This window comes from Pieris napi, chromosome 6, assembly GCF_905475465.1.
Source record: "Pieris napi chromosome 6, ilPieNapi1.2, whole genome shotgun sequence".
NCBI classification, from domain to species: Eukaryota; Metazoa; Arthropoda; class Insecta; order Lepidoptera; family Pieridae; genus Pieris; species Pieris napi.
Genome location: NC_062239.1, coordinates 3,858,659 through 3,883,532, shown reverse-complemented (window position 1 = coordinate 3,883,532; position 24,874 = coordinate 3,858,659). Strand labels below are relative to the sequence as shown.

The 24,874-nt window shown below is 32.8% G+C and overlaps 3 protein-coding genes across 5 annotated transcripts; 1 reads left to right on the top strand and 2 right to left on the bottom strand.

Moving 5' to 3' along the window:
• The first annotated feature begins 898 nt into the window (after positions 1-898).
• On the top strand, positions 899-19,188 carry LOC125050077 (alpha-tocopherol transfer protein-like). The gene is made up of 7 exons (XM_047649661.1): positions 899-1,022; positions 9,343-9,434; positions 12,097-12,256; positions 14,069-14,324; positions 17,053-17,163; positions 17,928-18,064; positions 18,865-19,188. The coding sequence occupies exons 2-7, from the start codon at positions 9,347-9,349 to the stop codon at positions 18,992-18,994; spliced, it is 882 nt and encodes a 293-aa protein (XP_047505617.1). The 5' UTR covers positions 899-1,022; positions 9,343-9,346; the 3' UTR covers positions 18,995-19,188.
• Positions 19,189-21,214: 2,026 nt separating this feature from the next.
• On the bottom strand, positions 21,215-24,194 carry LOC125050080. 3 transcript variants are annotated; one of them, XR_007117097.1, is made up of 6 exons: positions 24,062-24,194; positions 23,730-23,830; positions 23,390-23,479; positions 22,566-22,644; positions 21,899-22,092; positions 21,215-21,571 (listed from the first exon to the last, which is right to left on the bottom strand). XR_007117097.1 is itself a non-coding variant. In XM_047649669.1 (6 exons), exons 1-6 carry the CDS (start codon positions 24,078-24,080, stop codon positions 21,548-21,550), a joined length of 450 nt encoding a protein of 149 aa, XP_047505625.1. In that variant the 5' UTR covers positions 24,081-24,194; the 3' UTR covers positions 21,215-21,547. The 3 variants fall into 3 exon arrangements, 2 of the variants coding, with proteins under 2 accessions (XP_047505625.1, XP_047505626.1); XM_047649669.1 differs by having other exon boundaries at positions 21,899-22,035; XM_047649670.1 differs by having other exon boundaries at positions 21,215-21,364; positions 21,899-22,035.
• A 29-nt stretch (positions 24,195-24,223) lies between these two features.
• On the bottom strand, positions 24,224-24,815 carry LOC125050081. Its single transcript, XM_047649671.1, has one exon. The coding sequence runs from the start codon at positions 24,656-24,658 to the stop codon at positions 24,224-24,226; it is 435 nt and encodes a 144-aa protein (XP_047505627.1). The 5' UTR covers positions 24,659-24,815.
• Positions 24,816-24,874: the final 59 nt, after the last annotated feature.

The window sequence follows — 24,874 nt, the reverse complement described above, 5'->3', positions numbered from 1 at the left end:
ATTGATTTCGCATGTTTTTTTTTTAACTTTTCTTAACTGCTCAAGTAGGTAAGTAAAAATCGTACGAACGTTTCAGAATTTTTAGCTTGATTTGAAATAGACATGCATTTTAGCAATGAGTTATATATTTACGAAATATCGAATTAGAATTTCTTTCTAACGAATTAAAAGAAGTTGTCTTTCCCGTCTTGAGAATCCTTACATCACTGACATACTTATGTCGTTTTGATATCGACGTAATAGTCTTCGTAAAGAAATTGCAAGCTTTTTTCAATTGTTACCGTTTCGTTCACTCAATGCTCTTGCTCCCTTCACCATCATTCATTTGAATTTGAATTCTTTATGGTAGACTGCGCAACTTAAATGTATTATGTACAATACATTGCGAGGCCCTGAGATGATTTCCAAGGAAAACAATGCCGAAAGTTCCAGACTGCTTATAAACATACGCACAAGTTTGTCTGCTCTACTGGGATTTTACGGGGCTTTAAACAACCGGTATATAGTGTGATAAGTAAAAGCTTTTTTACGCAACGTCCAAGTTTAAACTGACTGCTAAATATGTTAAGTTTTTCAACATTTACCGTGATTACAGTAGATGCAGTGTAATGTTACACAGGTTGTATAATACTTTTATAGTTATTTAAACATAAGCCCATATTAAAGTACATACAAAAAGCCAATTAGTTCACATGTAACTGAACCTTTAAGCAATGAATTTAAATTCGAATCTATAGAATAGACAAATAATTTTAAATATATATACAAATCAAACTTTAATAAGATTTTTTATAAATATCCATGACTTTATTTATTTTCCTAATTCTGGTAAATACTTTTAGTTAATATATCTACTGTATTTTTAAATGGTATCTGGGTATAGGGGTATTTAAATACACAACACTGTCATTTCCCCCGATGGAAGCGATATTGGTGGTATGTAACAGTTTATTGATGGCAACGGTGTATAGCGCGCGCATTCAAATTGCTCAGTGATAATTTAAAAAAGGAATTGAAAACCCGTAAGTAATCATTTTCATCTTTAAAATGATTAATTATTTTTTAAATTAAATATATGTATGATATGCCTGAACGTAAAATTTCGTTACGTTAATAAATGCTTTGATATATATTTTTTTGGACATAAATTATTTACAAATTAAGTCAAGTCAATCGTCAATTTCAATTGTTAGAAAGCAAAATGTTGTTCAACTCATTATTTGTCAATTGTCCAATATTTTATAATACAAATTGTTTAAACAACATCTATAAAAAGATTTACTTATTTGAGATTTTGTGTATTTTTTTTAATACATACAAACCATTAAGGAGAAAAACATTTTTATTTAATACGAAATTGAACCTTGTTATATTTTTTTAAAGGATACATGTACAAATTTTCTTAGCCTAGGACCTTGTATGCCTTTACTAGTATTCTCGTGTTCTCACGTTACGAGCAAGAATTTATTGTGCCAATAAAATTGGCGCAGAGCTATTGGTTAAGAAACCCTCTTTATTATTACAGATAACTTATAATCATAGTAATAATTGTTTTACACAACAGTAGTCTTAGTAACGAAATATCCTTTAGATATACCCGTCGTTACGTATCTCATGAATTAAAAATCAGGAGTGCAAAACTGAATACTAATTTGCAATTAATGCTGTATAGAATAACTATAAGATTAGGCCATATATATGACCTAATCTTGTATATCTCGGAGTTCTTGAGTTTGTTGTACGGCGAACAATATTTTTTCGTCATTTTTTGTTTTATTTTTTTCGGATTATGTTTTTATTGGGATTCAATAAAAACATAACAGGTTATACATTTAAAATTGCTTTGATTGGGCATCAGTATCATTGCAATAACATGTTTTCATCAATTAGCGTATGTATGCGAAATAACACACTTAAATAAAATATTTTTCCGGTAATAGTTTGTAAAAACTTTGTAAATTTATATCTCACAATTCATAGTTTAAGTCGTAAACAAAGTTCAAGAGCAATTGTAATTAATAGCAATTTCAAGTTCTGTACGTAATTCAAAGTTCAGAATCGTGCTACGGAAATACGCGGATTGGCTGAAATCGGTATTTTATTTGATACAACTAATTATTGACTCAATCATTGGAAACCAGTTTTACGTAGCCCCGCTGACCTGGCATTTTACTTATCCCATCATTCAGTGAAAGTATTTTTTTGAGGTCACGAACAACATCTACACATCACTCGTGGTAACTTATAAGCTTTATTATTCGTGTAGGAAATATAGTTCTAGATTAAATTTGTATGAAATTAAACATACGAAAATATGGTTTATCTGTTGTCCTACAAGAAATTAATGTGCATATAATCTATGTAAATATGTCTGAATGATCCTCCCTAGCGAGGTAAAAAGCGTTAAAAACTAACAGCGGTATATAGAACCAGTATATCAACGGAAAATAATGCGTGGCCAAAAGCAAAAAAATAACTGGACAAATCTCAAAATTGAATAACATTTATTTATTTCATTATTACTGTAGAAGCCCGATTACATTAAATTTGAACAATAATTAAAAGTATAGTTTCGCGCGATTTCACGTTTACATGTTTTTTTTAATTGGTCCGCAGATTTTTGACAGCCAGTATTGTTTACCTATTATTGTTAGTGATGAAACTCTTTTAATACAAAGACAATATCCACATTCTTAATTCAAATCGGTTTTAATACCAAATTCAAGGAGATTTCCCTATAACCTGATTTACTACCTGTTTACAGAAACTAACTTTATGAACAGAAGTATACATTTTTATAAGGTAAATGGTTCGGTGATCTTAAAAATATGGCTGTCAAGATATTTACAAACACTTACCAAGTTTGCCTTGACTTGCATATAGAATGCTCGCTGACTGGAAACTGTAAATCTGTGGAATATTTTTGGTAATTGGTTGTTGCAAAAACAAGAATTAAATGCACGTTATAACTATACTTTGAATTAAACCGATCGAGTAACTCATAACAAGGATATCTCTTAAACTGTTCTTATTATTATATAATGCTAAGTAATATCACATTCGCCTATTTTTATATGGCTGATTGAGTTTTATTTTATAATTAATCAATCTGAATGTACCACTTTATTTACAAATAAACGATTTATTATTATTATTTTTAAAACACTTTATTCCTTCATAGTCATTATAAAATGAAGCGCGTCTAACGGTTTAAACGTTTTCAAACAATTCATTAATAATTAAGTAATAGTTGATAGCGTTGAAATTTTTGTTTGTTGAATTGAATAGTAACTGACTGAAATATAACGAAGAGTTGAAAATGTCGCCATAAATCATGCTAAACCAAACAATTTAATAGAAAATCAACGGTTTGTGAACATATGTAGAACTAAATGATAAACTTTGATATTGTTCCCTTTGGAGTAGAGACTCTTAGGCAGTGGGGTTCAAGTGCACAGGCGCTAATTAAAGATTTAAGTTTAAGTGCCTGGTAGATAGTACCGGAGACCCCAGAGCTGGTGCTTTCCTCGCTCAATAAATATAAGTATCGATATACAGCGAGGAAATGCAGCCAGCGTTAAAAGAACACTGCAGTCTGCAACAATGACAAACTTTTTCAATTTCTTTTAATTTTCTATTCATTAATTTTTAATGATTATTATTACTATATAGGTTAAGAATATTGTGAATACTGTATATTTGTGTGTTGGAAATAAATGTCATACTGTATCAATAAACTGAAATTACAAAGTTACGTTCAACAAATACTTAAATAATGATAAATACTTACAAGCATCTTGTTAAACAAAACACTATTCGATTAAAGGTGCTGAGTTTTTATTGGATATTTTCGTCCATTCGCCCTTGAAGAACTGCAAGAAAATGTGCATTAAGACCCATTTAAAATTTTGATTGACGTTCTAAAGTGTGCATTATGTTATAAGGAGACCATCTTTATGAGGGAATCTGGTTAGTTGAGATGCGCGCACATCCAGATGACTACATATTGTTATTCTTTACATTACTTACAAATAAGAATATATTTTATTTTATGCTTTTAAATAATTTCAAATAATCTTCCACATTCCTTAATCACGTATTGTGATAATTATAGTAATTATTGGAAAGTTGAAACGTGTGGAGCGTGAATGAAGTATTAACTTCCGTGGTTCTATTTGTCACTAAGCCATTAGCATAGGAGTATACAAAGGGAGACCGTGTTCCGTGCTTACTCCAGTACGTTGAAATTCTAGTAATAATAATATAGCCTTTTATTCAGATCAACTTTTTAGGTACACATATAAACATAGGGTACATTAAACTAAGTTTTTTTTATATAAACAGGCACATCCTAGATTCCTAGCCTATCAGACACGCAATCAGGCAGACATGTGACTGAGTGGCTAAGCATATCGAAATCTCCCCTTTCTTAAAAAGGGACATTATTACCTTAAAGGGTTGGCGTCTCCCGCCGGGCCCGGGTGACAACTACTCCGAAAATATCGTCATAATATTTATGGGTGCTATTTTTGTGAGTGACAATAAACTAAGTATTAGAAGGATCAGAAAAAGCTATTCTAATATTTGTATCTTGCTGTTTTTTTGCAGATCTGTTTGAAAGTCGGCAAATGCCTACTCCAACCTTGTCCATTCATACCTTTCTTGGGCCACTCTGTTCCACATCACTCCTGCCACTCGTCTGATGTCGTCTTCCCATCTTTTTTGTGGTCTTCCTCTACTCCTTTTGCCTTCCCTAGGGTACCATCGTGTGACAATTTTACTCCATTTGTCTTTTCCTCTTATCATGTGTCCAGCCCATCGCCATGTAAGTCTTCTTATTTTGGAGGTAATGTCTTTGATTTTTGTCTTGTCTCTTATGACCCAGTTTTTCAATGTCTGATTTTTTTACGTTCAGCATACCTACTCCATTCCATTGCGCGTTGACAGGCTGCCAGTTTGTTATGTCATGATTTGTGTTAAAGCCCATATTTCACTACCATACATAAGGGCAGGTAGAATGCAGGTGTTAAATAATTTGGTTTTTGTATTTGTATGTAGCTTTTCATCTTTCATGACCCCTCTAAAGCTCCGGTATTTTTTTAAACTTCAGGATCTGTTTGTGGCAGTTAATGATCCAAAAAGAATTTGCTAATGCAAAGAAGTTGGGAGAAGAATAACAAACGGCTGGAAAAAATAGTTAGCTTTAGAGGGTCATGAAATTTTAGTATGGCCATCTATATACATCATACAAAAGTATCCCAAAAATAGGCCTGGACACCAATATTCATCAATAGACCGGGAGGTAATTGTAATTAAAAAGCGATCTTTTTAGACAACGAGACCACGAATATTAACATTATTCTAGGAAATGTTTTGTTGCCGTCTTGAAATATGGCATTGTGTTCTTACGCGGAATAACGCAAGTTGTTGGGGTTAAATAACCATAATCTCACTAATCAATTTCAAACCCATATATTTGTAAATAAGTTATTTCAATTCTAATTAATTGGTATTATTAAAATTTTATCTTAAAAAACTAATATTTTTCATGCAAATTACTTACTTATGATAATTAATTGTGATTAATCTGGAAAAAATAATCTTTTAACATTTTAAATATTCTAAAGAAAAAACATTAAAATGCAATGATTTATTCTATATACTAAAAGTGGTTTTAGAAACCTTAAGGAATCGTGGCAAAGTGTCAACAGCGGGGAATAGTCAAAATCGAAGAGTAGATACAGTATTTACAATCCAAAAGAAGACAATTATTGCGCTTTGAATTCCCTTAACGCGTCTTGTACCGCTTTATGAAATTATCTAAGAGGCCCATCCTAGTAGATAGAATGGGAATGCCTTGACGACCTTCTAAACGGTCTTTCAGAGAGACTTGAGTGGGCTAAGAACAATTGTACCAAAAATTGTTATAGTCTTTACTGTGATGAGGTAGTCGCAACCGCCTTCAAGGATTTTATTGATTCCCGTCCAAATGTTTTTTTTTTAGTAAAGGAATCAATGACTAACCTATAAGATGGCAAAAGTGCATATATAGCAATGTGTACTTTGATTAATTCAATATACTATTTAAAAATCTACTTTTTGTTTCTCCCATACAAAATGCCAAGTTCATATGTAAGAACCGAATATTTAGAAAGATCCGAAGTCTCGATCTACGATCTACGATGATAAAACACAAATATTAATATTTGCGTGCAGAATATTAATGTCCGTGATTATGTTAATAGACAACCTTACTTGTTACAATAAAATCTTATTACACTAAAGATAATACAATTCAATCACAATGAGTTGTATACATAATAACTGATGACTTGCGGGTAAAAGGGTCCCAAGGTTTTGGCGTCAGATTTCTGTGTCCGTTACTATAATTTTCTATAATGGGCAAGTAGGTGATGAGCCTTCTTTACCACATTTTTGGGTCTAAGGCATGCCTGTTTCTTCACATTGTTTTCCTGTATACAAGCCAGAGGCGTAACTATACCATCTGGGGCCCGTAGCAAATGGCTATTCTTTTCATGGGGCCCTATCAGTAAAAATCGTCCCTTCTTCTCCGAAAAACTTCGAGATTTTCAGCGTACTCAATTACACGTTGTATATGTCCCACTAATGGCCATAGGCCTCCTCTATTAGGCGAGAGGGAATGGTCTGTAGTCCCCACGCTAGCCCAATGTGTATTGGAAACTTCACATTTATCCATATACCATGATATCTCTTGGGCTGGGGCCCTCTTTCGTCGGGGGCGCGTGGCATGTTGCCAGCCCTGCCACGCTATTGTTACGCCACTGATACGAGCAATTGTTTAAATTGCGCAAATTAAAAATTCATGTGTAAGAGAGAGAGAGAGCCGCGTACTAACCTTAGTGGTGGTGGCCGATACTGCTCATGTATTTAAGATTCTCATAAAACAACATTTTAAATTTTTGCCTTAAATAATGTTACATACAACTACAGTACAATAAATATAAAACAACCTTTTTTTAATTACAGTATTTCATTGAAACTAGGACCACCCTATAAACGCTATTTTCCTATTCCTGTAAAAATTATCGTACAGGTAATATTGCATTTGGTTGACATGAGTACTGCATAATATATAATTTGATAATAAACGCGCATTTATTTCATAATTCACACTCTTTATTACTATAAATATTTTACGAGTATAACAAGATGTGTGATATTAATACTCGTATTTTATATGAAAAATGTATGAAATATACCCTAACTTAAATACATATATATATATAATCTAAATCACCTTTAACGTTAAGGCAATTAAATAATAATTAACATAATACGTACGTTGAATTTAAAATAAAATTTGTCTAGAGTCATATTAAACTAAGTTTTTCCTCTATATTTTTTATTACTGCTAATATATGTAATAAAATTTATACGCGTATCCATAAACCAGGTTAGCGAGACAAGATACCTTATATATCCTCATTTTATTAAAAAGCACTTTTGCAGTTTTTTGGTTACTGTAAAGTTTCTAAAAGCGGTCGTAAATATATGTAGGTATTAAGAATAAAAAGATTACTGAATCATAACGTTTGACATATGTCATTAGAAATATAGAGATTTAAATTAGACAAAAATTAGTTAACCTAAATAAGTCACGTGACAAGAACAGTTTTGTTTGTCATATATCAGGATTATTTATGTTCTTTTGGTTTCTTTACTTCAATAGTACGTTGAACAACAATCAGCTAACATCAAAAAAAAAAAAAAAACTAGTTTACACATGACTTCATGTAAAAACCCATGCTAAAGAGCGGAACTAAATATATTTGCTTCGTATGTTTGCAATGATGTCGACGTGTAAGATAATAAATATAACCTTTTAAAAATCAAAAAATATGTTTGAAATCTGTTTTTTGTAAGGTTGTTTTTATAAACAAAAACAGTAGGTATAATTACAGATTTTAGCAACACGATTTTGCTTTTTTCCAACTTAGAACAAATTTTAGTTCACCCAATGCGATATATACAGGCTGTGTTTTTAGGTTCATCATAAAATACGCTATTCGGTGTCATCAAATAACATAAACACTGCTGGCGTCGGATTCTATTCTCTGAAGTGAATAATAGAAAAGGCAGAAATGTGTCTATTCTATAGTCTATGCCATAGTAATGACTTTACGTTCGCTAGCAGCTCCGTCGTTTAAAAATTGACTAGAGGTCTCTAATAATATTTTTTTAATATACACATTATTTTTCTTCTGTGTTTTGGCAGTGAATTTAGATTTATTTTTCTAAATATTATGGTCGCCGTACTTGTCATGTATTTTAAACAATACAGATTGTAACTTATGCGTTGTACTTTAAGAAATAAATAATTAGCTAGGTACTTAATTGTTTAGTTACGCTCGTGTCAATTTGAAGAAAAATCACTTCATTTGACCATTTGAGACATACACATAGACAACTTAATCAATTAGTAGTAAGACGATATATTATCTGTATATAAGTATTTTATACATAATATTATACTTAATAACTGTAACTTTCGAATTTTAAACTTTCTCTTTATGTTTTTAAGCTTTTTCGAAAGTTCTCTTCATTTTACGCAGTGTTTTTACTTATTCAAAGATTATTATATTATGATATACACTTAGTTTTATCCTAAATATTGTGAATACATATATATTATATGAATCAGAATATTTGACCGCTAGTGCACTATTTAATTAAATAAAATTTTTATGTGACATTTCGAGTGATTTATTATCTAATATTATGGTCCCCGTGACCAATCAAAACGCGTTATTATCCCTTAAAAAAGTTTTATTTAAACGTGACTTTTGCCCCATTTTAGTTTATAATGTCTAACAACTACATGTCGTTTCCAAACTATTCCAAATGCAAGTATTAATTCTTAATATAATTGTTTGAATATTAAAAGCGCACCTCAAAGCACTCATTGCTTGATTTAATATTTACAAAATAAAAAAAAAGCTTCTCAATAGTGTGGTGGAACAGAAACAAAACAAAGTTTTTTTGGTCTACAAGGATGTCGAACAAATTTACAACTTAACTACTAAGACTAATGATTATAATTAAATTTGAATTATGGGAACTGACTAACCACATCAATATACATACATAACAGTAACTGCCGCAAAAACTTTTAATAACAAAAGTAACAAAAACTTCTCATTAGTATTCGGTACTAAACATTGCGTACTATTTATAGTCCCACTGTAACCTGTTTATACATATATTATACATATGTGCACACATAATTTTTACTCGAATTGTATTATTCATTATTTCACAATTAAATTCAACATAGTATTGACCTTAAAAGATATTTTTCAGGATAATGCCAGACCAAGAGTTAGCATGGACTCAAGAAATAGTTCCCTTGAGGGATTGGTTGAACAAGCAGCCTCACTTACCACATGATGTCGGTAAGTTTGTAATCACAAATTATAAGCCAATTATTCAAAAAAAAAGGATTGTGTGGTTTTATGAAACCACGGTAAAAGTGAAACTTTTTTTCACATTATAGACATTAAACTAAAAAATTTTGGAATAGTATTCCATTAAGGATATAAAAATCGCTTTATCAATTTTAATTTTATACTTGGAAAATTGGAATGATAATGGGAAATAATAAAAGTAGACTAAGTCTCCAACTAATATTTTTATACATAATACTTAATAGTTATTTAGATTATATACACATATTTAATAATAGTATATACACTACACGGTCAGCTGCTGTGAACTATAGGCGCCGCCATATTAACCTTGGCTGCTATGACGAGCGCTTCACTTTATCCCTACTCCGCGGCCGACCGTCACGCGACATGCAACACACAGACGAAAAAGTTTGAGATGAGTTTCACTATAAAAATATTTTTCTCATCACAGCGTAAACATTAAACTTTACAAATCTGTTGGATTGGTCTTTGTTCATACATATATATAAACAATGGTGGATATATTCTATTGTATGTATAATGTATATAATTAGAAATAATAAGCTACTCTGACCGTAACTAAGCCAGCAAATATAACGCCTCATTGTGTATATTCTTTGGAATAAGTGAAATCTTACCTTGAACATTGAAGATTTAACCTTGCCACAGATACATGGAATAGCCCTACGTGCGTTTACGTGAACACAACTAGTACTTTTAGGGTGAGATCTATAGTGCGCACTTGGACTTTGCTCAGACTTTACTTACGAAAAACACTAAGGTTAAACTATGATTTAGTATATTTATAGACATTTTAACGGTGAGATTAAGCTAAGCTCAAGCTAAGACAGAAATTGATGTTTCATTTCATGCAATACCTTCTTTATTATCCTTTAAAAAAGTAAAGAATGGTTATAGTTAAGTCTGAGCAAAGTCTAAGTGCGCACTATAGATCTCACCCTTAAACCTAATAAAACAAAAAAATATATGCACAGAGCTTGTATATTTATTTATTTATTATTAATTGTATAGATAAGATATTAACTAGACTTTCATGGTAGTTATAGAGACAAAAATAATGAACAGTTATTCTTTTTAAAGCTTGGTAGTTGTAAAAATCAGATACAAAAATTAAACGTAAAATAAAACGCTGTCCATGTTAACATAATTGTACTAAGATTTTATCTACGTGTCGTTTATATACGTGCGTGCCAACACGCAGGATCTGTAACATGTAGACATTTATGGAGATACTATGCATGACATAATACGTATAGTGACCGGCTAGCTGCGCAAGAGTCGTTTCTGTTTATTTTCCTTTATAAGGTAGCTAACCCACCTAAATAGAGGCATTTTTGAACGGAGTTGGTAAACAAAATTTCGTATAAAATATTTTCTGTCGTACTCTTGGATTTAAACCAAAAACCTCATCGATCTGCAGTCGAACATGCTAATCGCTAGAAGTTGAAGTTAAGCGAAGATATAAACAATCGCACACTTAACATATTTTTATTTCAGCAGTAAATTGAGCAGATACTTACTTGTATTTAACACTTGGTCATGCCATATTTCGCATGTCGGTTACAATTGACAATCTCTTAAAGGTTAATGGACATTCGTAACTTTAGCTTTTACTTTTGATTTTACCTTTATCAAGAGATTTTTGCGAATTATTGCCACGGTTCGGCGTTAAGATTTTGTAGCACTACCAGAGCAGTCGCATTACTGTCAATCCTACACAGCCTCCCGATAGTTACCCCCGGATAAAATGTAGGCACAACTCTCTCTTCGGTAGAGGGTCTTCTAGAGGTAGAAACCGTACTACTCATTAGCCCTTTGAAGCAGTATTTAGAAATTTAAATGTGAATGAAATTAAGTAAAGTGTTTTAATATAAAAATTTAAGTGGAAATGGCAATAGGAACAAAAAGTGGAGCAAGAGTGTATTAAACTGGTGCCCAAGTTACAATTAATGCAAAAGAGTCAGAAAATTTTGAAGGTGGATAGACCAGATTAAGGATAGGCACAGTGCAGTCAGGAATGGCGGGATTTGGAGGAAGGCCTTTGCCAAAAAAGGGGAACACAGATATTTTAGAAGAATGAGATTATAGAAATATAAATTAGTTCAAATGTAAAGTATCTGAAAAGGCTTTTATTATTACTGTTAATATAAAAAGTTAATCTTTAACACTTTTCATCGGGGCCAAAACTCCTCGTTTTTTCTGGATTATTTTTGCATTTCGATATATTATATTAAAGAAATGTAATAATTTCTCGCACATTATTAAGCATATGCAAATAATTCTACTGTACTCTAATTTTATTCTTATTCTAAACTAAAACATTTTTATAACTAAATAAGTCATTGTATATTTTTTTTTTATAATTATGAGTTATATAAACTGTTATAAAATAAATAATTTAAAGAAAACACTTTTTTACCGGATTGAAGTTATGTATTATTATAAATTTACAATTATTTTACATAATTTTTTAATTTTCCGACGTTTCGCGTTCTTTACAGCGTGCGTGGTCACTTCAATCCGGTAAAAAAGTGTTTTCTTTAAATGTGTAAAAGTTATGTCAATAAAAGACAATACTAAATAAATAATTGTTTGAAATAAGATCGTGTTTTTACTTTTTTTTTAGAGGATTTCTTACTACATCGCTTCTACCTCAGTTGCCATAAAAGCCTGGAGCGTGCCAAGAGAACCATGGACCTGTTCTTCACGATGCGTTCGTCAACACCAGATCTCTTCTGCAAACGCGATCCGTGCTCACCTGAGATTAGGAAGGTTTTCGAAGTCACGTAAGGAGATAAATATCTATAATTATACACCTCCCATGGCTTGCCTTACTCATATGATAAATACCCTGAAGTGGCTTGATCCGATTCCCATTGAAGCAGTAACTCTTTCAAGTGAGTATGAGATGCTCGCCTTTTTACGAAAATAAAAGATGTTCATTTGATATAACTTCGATATCTTACCTACCAATTTACCATATTCACTCTTAAAATCGAACACGTTGCATTTTTTTTTTTTTTTAAAAGACAATTCACACCAATTGACCTAGTCCCATGCTAAGCTGGTGAAGCTTGTGTTATGGGTACTAGGCAACGGATATACATACATATTATAGATAGATAGGCATATAAATACATATTTAAACACCCAAGACCTAAGCACAACACCAAATGCTCATCGCATCGATGTTCGTCTCAACCGGGGATCGAACCCGGGACCCATGGATTCGCAGTCAGGGGTACTAACCACTAAACCAATGAGTCGTCTAATTACCTTAAAAGTCACGGCAATATTATAATTTCGTTATTGTTTTCGTTTATGTTTCGAGATCAATTTTTTCTTAATTGTCAATTAGTTGATAAGCCTTCTTTGCCTGTCATACAAGGCGTTTGTTTGTTTTAATTGTTAGGTCTAAGGCATGCTGGTTTCCTCACGATTACTTTACCGTGACAGTGAGTTACACACGCACATAGAAAAAAAGTCCATTGGTGCTCCACTGCCTCTGCTTTTATTATTGTACATAACTAGTTTCAATTAGCCTTTGCTATTGTTTCTATCACATTTATTTATTTGAATTAAACGTCCAGATCCATATATAAAATACGATTTTATTCACATAGCACATTATTCGCATTGTAGCTGATTTATTTTTGTGACTCGCTAATTATAGTTGACATGATTTCTAAGAACTAAAGCGATTCAAAGACGACATCAATACGTATTTTGACACATTTTCACACTTTCTAACAGCCGTAATTTAGTTTAAATTGATACTTCGAGTACAATTTATACAGCGTACTTAGACTTAACTCGGTCTCTGCATAGAATGGCTGTACGCCACATAGCTATTAGCTATTACTCTGCGTTATCTAAGATTCAGTTTATTGTCCTAGGCTAGGAATTTATTGAGCCTCTTACCGAGCATGAAAATTCTTATATTTCTTTTCACATCTCTCATTTAATTTTTAAGATAAGTTCATCCAAGTGTAAACCGGTTAAATATTGCCTTAGAATAAACAAAAATATTATCGTAGATATAACAAATAGAATGTCAATATACCCAAAGTTTATTAACCAATATAACCAGCATAGGGCATTGAAGTTTATAGTTAAAGTTTTGAAATTTAAAAACTTATGCAACTTTAGGACGTAAAATTAAATTTGGTTCAAGAACAAGCTGGGATTGAACGAATCGGTTTGTATCGCTTGTCCATTGTACTCGTACGGAGTTTGGAATATTATTTCTCACGAGCTTCTGGAATTCACTTCAAAAATAGCTTTTACACAGTTTTCTGATCACATTTTAGATAAGCAGTGTAAAGCGTCCTAAGACAAAGCGTTTCTCTGTATCTTCAACGTTTAAAAATGTTACTTTGAATTTAAAAATGTCACATGTATTTAAATAAGATATTTTCTTAATGTTCTGAATGTTCTGCACTTTGATAAGATCGATTTCATTCATTATAATTACAAATTGCTTACGATTTTTTTAAATATGTAGTTGCAAAATTGTGATACGTTTTTATGTGTGTTTTAACCTTCATAAAACCGTAGGTAACGTAATTTTTCGTCTATAGTGATTTTTCTCTTTACAGTGATATGCTGCCTCTTCCGAAAAGGACAAAGGATAACTATAACGTCTTCATCTACCGTTTAAGGGTACCAGATTTGGACATGTTCAACTTTCTGGATGCCGTGAAAACATTTTTCATGTTAATAGACACGCGTCTGACTGAAGAAGACGATATACCTTCCGGCGAAATACCGATTTTTGATGCCGCCAATGTGTCTCTAAAGTTCATTGGAAAAGTTAATCTATCTGTGCTAAGAAAGTACATGATGTACACACAGGTATGTTTTCGTATATTTACTTGAAGTAAGTAGTGTTATAAGGTATTAGGAACATTTTAGCATCTAACCGAGGGCTAAAACTATTTCAACAGTCAGTCTTTACGCTTTAGGATACAAACTTATATTCCCAAAGCTACGTAGCGTACATAGACATACACAATGCTTTTGAAACTTATTACTTGACTTTCGATCTAAGTCATTATTTGTGCCTATGAACATTTGTTAACCCACAATTTAAATAATACGTCAAATGAAGTTAATTTGAAAATTAAAATATTTGTATTTTATTTGACAAATATATTCATAACAAAACAGTTTTTCTAAATTACATTCTTCGGTATAATCTATGACCGCAATGCTTACACGCTGGCGTTTCAAGACCACTAGACGAGAGTCGCGAATATGTTGTGGAAACAGAGTTTACTCTTTTCTTTTCAGTTCTGGCTCTGGTCTTTCTTCTTGACGTTCTTTTGGTCATGTGTCGTCTTGTGGGCTGTTTATCGGTTTGTTTCTCGACTCTGCCCGTACGCCGTTTCCTTAGTTTTTTCTCCTCAAATTTACCTTTGGGCTTGCTCGGTGGCTTCGTCTTTTCAACGCCGACAGCCGCAACTTCCAATCGACTCTTACTAGAATAATTGGATAATTGTGTTTCATTGTTAGTCGTCTGATCGAACCTACTCTCCTCGTCTGGGTCATTTTTATTACTCTGGTCTTTACTCGTTCTGGGTTGTTCATCCATACCTAAAAACTTCTTGATAAAACTCGTAATTTTGAAGATTTAAACTGTGTTATTTTTTACCGAAAATTTTGGTTATTATCTTTAATCTAATTGCTTATAAAATTGTGAACTTCGGCACAAATAACAAAATATAAAATAACGATAACATAATAAGGAAATGTATGACAGCAGTTAATGTCATGAAAACCTTCTTTGTTTTAAAAATGTCTTTTACGTAAAGAAGATTTAATCCCATAGGAAAACTATGGAAATGTGATTCGATAGTATTTTAATTAAATGGAAAACCGAAGTGGCGATGTCGTTTTTCAATTTGATATAATTTATTATTTAATTGTATATTAATAAATTAATGTATGGCAAGTGACTGAATTAAAAGTTCATTGCGTAACCGGCGCATTCCCTAATTTGTCACCTTTTTACAAAAAGTACTTTAGGAATATGAGCAACTATTAAAAGTTATTTTTTCAAACGCTAACCGTTACGTTTGCATTAATAACAAGCTTAAAATTCGTTCCTTACAATGAGATTGATTGTGCAAGTCTTTTATTATATCATAGTAAAATCATATATAAAGTTACATTATAATCTGTCTCGCTATCAAAGACAAACCGACGCTTTGAGTTGAAAATTTATTATTGAAAGAGAAAGGCTTAAAACGGCCTTTGCGGGCTAAAATATAATAAACATTTAAACATTAACCTAAATTAAAGTCCAAATTGATTAAGAATATTTCTCAATACTTTAAACTTGCAATAATGCAAGAAAAAACAGGCGCTAGTTAATTTTCGCTGTTTAAAGTAAGTCATTCAATTAAGTAAATCAATATTAAATTTAAATTAAAACTATAAGCTCACTAAATTACCACGTCATGCGATATAATCTTTATAAGCTATTACATAAATTGATTTTCTGTTTATTAAATCTGTCTTTATGGATTCAAAACCTGCACAGATTGTGGAATGCCGTTGTATTTTTTATAATAGTTTATCTTTGGTTAAGCATAAACAATAGACTTGTGAAATAATTTAATCAAATTCACGCGCAATGAAAATGCCACATTATAGCTGTCTCTCATACATCACACGTGTCATGTAATATAAAAAGTATCTTGTGAACTGGCGAAACATAAACGTTTTGCGTCGAAGGCCACTTTCATAAAAGGATTTACATAACCGAAATTGCGACTTAAGGTTCAAACCTTTACATATATTTTAACATACGTATGTAAGCACAGATAATATTGTTTCGTAAAACGTTTACAGTAAGTGTATAATTATTAAAATCAATAAAAAACCAAAATTGTTTGCACTTCCAGGATGAATAGCATAAGGTAATTTTGTAAAATTAAAATAAAATATGTTTAATTCATTTTTTTACCGCAATCTTCCGATGAATAATATTAGTCATTTTCAACGCGGTTTCATTCAAGTTTTTAAAGCGGCTATAGATTATCAATTATACGCGCATTAAGTTTTTTTGTTACGAGTCTGTAATTGTTTTTGCTATAAAAGTTTTTATGTTATAATCTATAATTGACTTTTGTAGGTATCGAATCTATTTGTAATTTTTTGTTGGGTTTTTACGCTACTTAAATAATATCTTTGACATGAATAGATTTAATTAATTTCATAGTGAATGACGCTTAGGTCCTGTGTTCAATTCTCGAGGACAAAATTTCTGATTTTCATTCGCTTTAACATTATAACTGCCCAAAAACCCTGGAGATATATAGTGAATATATATACGTTTCGTGATATTTTTTTCTAATATGCAAGTAAGATCAGCCTTCTGTGCCTGCCTCAAGACATGCCGGTTACCTCACAATGTTTTGCTTCGACTTATGAGCAAGTGTTAAATGCGCACATAGAAATAAGTCCATTGGTGCACAGCCAGAGTTCGAACCTTGAGGGCCCAGCGTTTATCCCACTAGGCAAACACTGCTCAAATAATAGGATAGCATATATATAATATTTAATGTAATAATTACAGGAGGCCGTTCCAGTGAGGCTAAAGCAAGTGCATGTGATCAACAGCCCTTCATATATCGGAAAAATATTCGGGCTTTGCAAACCTTTCCTCAAGAATGAAGTTGCTAAATTGGTATGTCATATTTGACCTTTTTTTCTATATGAAGTAGAAATGCATCTGTTTCATTCTCATTATACTTTATGGGTAACGTTTAAAAACTAGATTAACGGTATAGGTTTCATACGTTAAAAGAGCATTGGATTTTAGCGAGAGACATATTTTTTTTGGAACACAAATTGATGTGCGAAATCAAGTACAAAAAACAGTGTGCAAATATTTAATTAAATAATTCGCGCTAAGTCGGTAACGCGGTAGATCTTGCATACAACAGCGACGAGGTTAGCGATCGCGTTTATAAAAAATGATAAAAACCTAAAATATCCAAGACAAAATAAAAAAATCATGCGATGTGTCGTTTCCTTCTTTAATATTGTGGTTTCCCTACTATATCAATAGCATTTCAATTACTGTATTTGACTTCATAAATAAACAACTCGCTCAACTTAACAAAGATTTAAGAATAAAACCCCTTCAACTATATAAAAGTAGCGGACTTAGTGTTTCTCATTTTTTTTCTAATAAAATAACCTACGGTCTTTCCCTCCCTCTCTCTCTGCATAGTCTACTAAAGATAAAAATGCACAAACGCAAGTAGCTTTTATCTTTTAAAATTCCAGTTACAAATATTATATCGAAGCTCAAATAGATAATAATAATCATTATTGATAATTTGTTACGGCAAGCAATAATTAAATCAATGTTTAGTCTGCATGTTTCTTGTTGAACAATTTGAGAGATTATGAGTTTGTGTTAACATTTTTAAACAAATGTTACAGATTAAATTTCATGAGCCGAATACAGAGACCCTATACACGGATATCCCCAAAGATATTCTTCCCGAGGAGTACGGAGGTGCCTGTGGGAGTGTCGATCAGATTAAACGTTATTGGATCAAACGAATGGAGGCTAAAAGGTAAAATTGTGTAATATTTATCATTATTTGCATAAATTCTATGCGTTTGCTTACTCCTGGCCCGCAAATTGAGATTGAAAGAGACGGGTTTTCGCGTCTGATTCATTGATATTTTTGCGAACTCTTATACTTGTATACAGGAGTTGTATACCGGATTTAAATGCATTTATTTATGTTACAATTATTTATTAACTAAACTATAAATGCCATTTGCATTTCTAATATTCGTCAAATAATAAAAAAGGGTGCGTGTACTTATGTACGCGCGTAAGTAGTTATACTTCTTTGGCATTATTAAAAATAGTTTTTGATTGCATGCAAATAATTAATTACAATTAAATAATCAATGACTGGAAAAGGAGTCATTATAGTCAATAAAGTTCAGTTTACATTTGAAAAATTAAATAAATAAATATTTACTATTATTCTCTTACATTAAGTGTAACATAAATTCTATTATTATTCGAATGTTGTTTTTAAATGATGTCCAATGCCGTAGCATCTTCCGTGGGCAACTTCATTCTGATAATTTTGTGTCACGGTGCGCGCGCATCGTAAAATTTCACTCTCATCAATTTTTCATAACGCGCCTAAAGAAGTATAACTTCAATAACGCTTCTAACTCGCCCTATTCAAATTGTAGGCCCCAAACCAAACTTGTATATTTCAAAAGCTTTTAATCTTTCTCTACAATGTTTGCCATTTTTGATAATACTCAAAACTGTGTCTTCATACAACTGAAACCTCAGTTATACAATCATATATAATTTTCTTAAGTTAACAGCTAGTTTCATTTTCAGAAATTGGTTCCTGGAAAACGATAAGAACTGGTTTGTTGAAGAATCCCTTAGACCTGCAAACTGTCGCGACGAGAAGATTGAAAAATTAAGAGACTTGCCAGGATCATTCCGTTCACTCGCACTTGACTAGCGGTTAGAAAACAGCAGGGCTATTCTATAACCGATTTCCAACAGCTCTCCGCAATTGACACTCCTAGCAGACCGATTCCATAGTAATATGATAATTATAAAGTCTTGACATAATCTAAATTTCGATGTAGTAGTTTCCCTAGCCCTGGTGTAAATACTTCGCATTACTTGGAATCGATATGGAAATCGGAATCGGTTATATAGGGTGTCTCAGTAAGAGTGCACTTTTTCATTTTTAAATAAAGACAAGTATTTTATGACAGAGTTCTGATATTTTTATTGTATTGTAAAGAAGACATGTTCCGATTAAGTATGGAATAAAATATCCGGCAAATGACCTCCACGGCTCTGATGACAGGCCATTACACTTTTCATGAAATTTTCCATGATTTTTGCACAGAGATGTGGCTGTATCTCACCGATGACGCGTTGGATTTCCGATTGGAGCTCAGGAATGGTTTCGGGTTATTCGCATATAACTCTAGATTTCACAAAACCTAAAAGAAAAAATCGCACGGCGTTAAATTGCACGATCTTGGTGGCTAGTTGACATCAAAATTTCGTGAGATAATGTGTTCTGTTCATCGGAGAAAAAGACTTTTTTCGAAAAATTGGCATCGACTTCCCTTTGCTCCATTACTCATTGAGCAAATTGCCGGTGCTTTCCTTGGTCTGCTGGTTTGAGCTCCTGAGTTAACTGAATCTAGTACGCATGAAGGTGGAGGTCTTTAGTCAAAATTTGCTGCGTCGGATTGATGTTTTCGGGTATTCGGCGACACTCTCGCTTACAGCAGCAATGTTTTCAAGGGACCGACCGGTACGTTGACGCAAAGGATTCTTATAATCCATAATTGACCCAGTTTCTTCAAATTTTTTGGCCACTCCTCGATTGGTTAACACATTAGGTGCACTTTCTCGGCTGAAAATTTGGTGAAGTTTGCGAGCATTTTCAGCGTTACTTTTGTAATGAGTTTTCACAATTATTACGAGTTGTTCTTTCAAAAAGTGTTCCATTTTTAATAATCGGAACAAACAGAGGTGACACCTGTCAAATTTCAGAGTTGCCACTTGCAGGAAAACAAAAATATTACAATTTTAAAAAGTGCACTCTTACTGAGACACCCTATAGTTAAGACATCCCCATTGTTAAGACAGCAGACTTCAAGAATAAATATTATAAATAAAGGGGATTAAAAATACATATGACCTGTTTGTAGAACAACTACTGTATTTCTATACTAAATATGAATCAAACTTATTGCCTTCCAAAATTATGAAAATTATGTTGTAAAAACATATATTCAGTAATGAGAGTCACTATATTTTGGGATAAAGAAAACTGTGTTAATTTAAAACATATTTACATTAAGAGAATTGTTTTTATATTATATTTTATTACTTTTTGTGGAATGTCTACTCTAATCTTTATTTAAGGTGCTTATATTTAAAGCCTAGAAAATATTCATATCTGCCTTGCGATTCTGTAACTCACTTTTCGTAAAATGACTGCTTTAAGCCCCATCCACACGCTTGACAAACAATGGCAAACAGCCAACAGCAAACAGCAAACACGGACGTGTGGATGGGTGTTTGTCGTTGTTTGCCTGTTTGTGTTTGTGTTGGGCAGTGTTCGGCATCGGTGTCGGTTTATCTTGCCAGATCAAAGGATGTTTGGCAAACAGTTTGCTACGTATCCACACGTTTGGCAGCGATCAGTATGCGCGCGAGCTTGCGGGAGGCGGACGTATTTACTTGCTACACTTTTTCAATTAAAGCCCAAATAATAGGTCTAAAGCAGTACCTTGTACGATTTCTATGTATTTTAATCATCCACCATCGTCTTTGCTTTCTTCTCTTTTTCCTTTTTTCTTTCTCTTGCTTTAATTTATAATAAAAATATGTCAACCCGAAAGTAATAGCTGCCACAAGCTCGTCGTCCGCCATGTTTGCCGATTCGGAATGTTATGAACGTTCGCCAAGCATGTGGATGGCTGTTTGTGTTGGGTGATTGTGGTTGGTGTTTGGGACTTCGTTTGCTGTTTGCGGTGTTTGTGACAAACAGCCAGCGTGTGGATGCCCCATTACGACTGATTTGAGCGCGACCGCGGCTTTGAAAACCGTTGTGTGAGTTCGAAAAGTGAATTATAGAATCGCAAGGCCATGTGAGAATAAGGATTTTATTTTTTAATTCTGTTTATTTTTGTTAGTAATTAAATAATGGTTAATTGTGCTTTTTGGTTTAATATATGAAAAACATTTTTTCATGGGACACGTTCCCTTACAAAGTTTAATAAATAAAAAATCACAATACATCGACATCGTAAACACGTAGTGTTTGCTTCTCACTTGTATCTTTCGAAGTATCCATAGTCTGAAAAAAAATCGCTTAATATTTTTCTACATTAAACAAATAATTATTCGAATTCAACGCTTTTTAATTCTTTAGTAGAAGCATGACAACTTATTATTACAATTGCCGGGATTGATTTGATAATTGGTTCGAATCGGCATAAGTTCCAATTCCAATAATTGTGACGTTCACCCTTGAGTTCTTTCAATATCCGTACCGATGAATAAACTAAAACTCCTCTTTAAAATTTAAATCGTTATCGAGGTTATAGGGTAAGCCTACAGCCCTGCGATTCTGTAACTCACTTTTCGAACGCACACAGCGGTTTTCGCATCGGCGGTCGCTCTCAAATCAGTCGTGAAGCAGTTTTTTTTACGATTTGGCATTCTGAAAAGGTGGGAGCTTGTAGTTTATTGTTTATCAGAATGTCAAATCGTAAAAAAAACTGCTTCACGACTGATTTGAGAGCGACCGCCGATGCGAAAACCGCTGTGTGAGTTCGAAAAGTGAGTTACAGAATCGCAGGGCAGGTTGTGATGAGTGAAGACGAAATACCTTATTTGGCTTATTTAGTGGAGACATGGTATCCCTGTAGACCTTCCAGAATAAGGTTACATGTGTGTCATTAAACTTTGGCCGTTCCAAGGCACCACATAAAGTCCAAGTGTCGATTGATGTTTGTGTTGCGATTCCTAAATATTTGAAGATATATCAACAGTGCGCACAAGTATTCCTTATATATTATTATTCTGTAATTAATTTTTATACATATCCATGATTTATTTATAAAAGCCTGCCAACGCACGGCACACTGAGACATTGGTGTTTTTTTTTATGTAATAGGAGGCAAACGGGCAGGAGGCTCACCTGATGTTAAGTGATACCGCCGCCCATGGACACTCACAATGCCAGAAGGCTCGCAAGTGCATTGCCGGCCTTTCAAGAATTGGTACGCTCTTTTCTTGAAGGACCCTAAGTCGTATTGGTTCGGAAATACTTCAGTGGGCAGCTGGTTCCACATAGTGGTGGTGCGCGGCAAAAACTGCCTTAGAAAATGCTCAGTTGTGGTAAAGTACAAGAAGAACATACATACGAGAGTGAAAATCGATTTCAAAGTGTGAGGGAAGCAACTATACCTAGCTCGTGATAAGAATGCTAATAGTATTTAAATTTTCTGATAGATGATTAGAAGTGATAGAGAACAAAATCGTTTTCAACTTACCGACTAAAACGGCTACTTCGAGTTTTTCCCAAAGTTCTACAGCCAATGCTTCCTTATCCTGATTTACTGGGTAATTTCTCTAAAAGTTTTGATTGACATCACTAGAAAGAATGTTAGATAACATGTTTCTGGCCACACAATTATAGTTCCCGGCACGTTAGATGCCAAATGGATTTTCCATTTCCATTAAAGGAATGGAGCAGAATTATTTGTTATTGCGTGTACAGTTTATACCAAGACGCAAGTGTTTATCGGTTGCAGCCCTTCTACGCAAGTCCTAAACTATTTTACACGCTTTATATTAGCTTCACCTGTATGTATGTATGTAACCGACTCATTCGGACTCGATTTTGACCCACTTTAAACGGACAGATTTAATTCAAACTTTGTACACTTATAAAGAATCAGCGACAATATAATAATTTCATAGGTTTATCTCGAAAAAACAATGAAATTTTTTTTAAGTCCACAAAGCAATACGATTAAATTGAGACAACACGTATTGCTGCATGGACTAAAAAGTGGAAAATATAGTTAAAAAAAACTATAAAACAAGCTTTTAAAGCACATCAAACTAAAAAGTGAAAAATAATTCCTAATTTAGGCTGAAAATGGCAATGAACAAAAAATACTGGTTTTATTGTGAAAAAATTTTAAATTAGGAATTATTTTTCACTTTTTAGTTTGATGTGCTTTAAAAGCGTGTTTTATAGTTTTTTTTAACTATATTTATTAAAGGTCCGGCTTCGGATAAAAATACGTTCATTAGTATAGAAATAGTTACACAGTCGATAACAAGTAACTTTATTAAAGTTGTAACTCACTTGAATAAAGTCATATATTGCACCCGTTTCAACATTTTGCCTCCACATAGTTAATCTTCTAAGAGCCTCGTGTATCATTTCTGGAGTAATCTACGGATAGTTATGTAAAATTAAAGCATTCGAGTTGTTAACAGTCATAAAAAACTTTTATACTGTTCTAAACAGTTGAGACAGTATTGTTTCTGATCATGATTAAATATATGATAGTTGACAAAGTACTTGTTACGTCAATACAGTAAGGATAGATGAACTTGTATTGGTGTGCAATAATTATTCAATAGAAACCGTGAGTCAGTCTGCTTAGCTCTTATTATTTAAGACATGGTAACATGCAAATTACTTCTCTGTAAGTGCCAGTGGGCGCTTCTTCTACCTCAACGGCATTAACATTTACATTCAACGGCGATAACATTTTACTGCGGGATCCAACTTGAATATTCTCTAAAATTTAAGGTTAAAATGACTTTAGATTTCTAATAATTAAATGCAAAATTATTTTAACTAACCAACACGCGATCCAGTGAAATTAAATACTTAATTAGCCGATTTAATTAAATTCTAGGAAAAGATTCAGTCGTTAGTTCATGCTAAATCTCGACTCAGAACCATAAAAGTATCTATTACTAAATGGACAAATTTTTGTATCAAAAGACAAAATTGAAAATAACAAACCTGATTTATACACCTTCATCTGTAACTTCTGTTTACGTTTCTTTGGAAACTTCCGTTTCCTACCAATCTTGACTCTTCGTTCATACCTGACAATTTTGCTAAAGATGTGATAAAACAAGATGTCCAAACAAAAATTTAAAACGAAAAAATACCACACACGGGCTACCTTCTAAAACAACATCGGTGGCCGCAACGCTCACAAGCTGGCGTAAGAAACCCACCGGACGAGAGTCGTGAATACATTGTCGAGACAGAAAAGTCTCTTTTCTTTTCAATTCTACCTCTGGGCTTTCTTCTAGGCGTTCGTTTGGTCATGAGTCGTCTTGCGGGCGGTTTTCTTTGTTTGTCGACTCTGACTGTGCGTCGTTTCTTACGTCTTTTCTCATTAAATTTGCCTTCGGGCTTGCTCGGTTTCTTTGGCTTTTCAATGCCTGTAGATGCCACGTGTATTTGACTCTTACTAGAATAATTGGATATATCTGTTCCACTGTATTTCCTCTGATCGTGAGTAGGAATACTCTCCTCGTCTTGATCATTTCTATCAGTCAGGTTCTTACTTGTTCCAGGCTGTTCATCCATGCCTAAAAATTTCTTCATGAAACTCGAAATCTTGACTTTTCACCGAGGTATTTTTGTACATGTAAATTGTTATTACTTTTAATTTTTAATTTTTAAATTGTAAATGTATACAAAATGATTAACGTGTATGACAGAAGTGATTGTCATTAATTGTTCTTTTGTTTTAAATCTTCTCTTTTGACTAAAATAAGTTCGTGTCTTATTTAATTTTAATAAAAATATTTCTTGAAACGC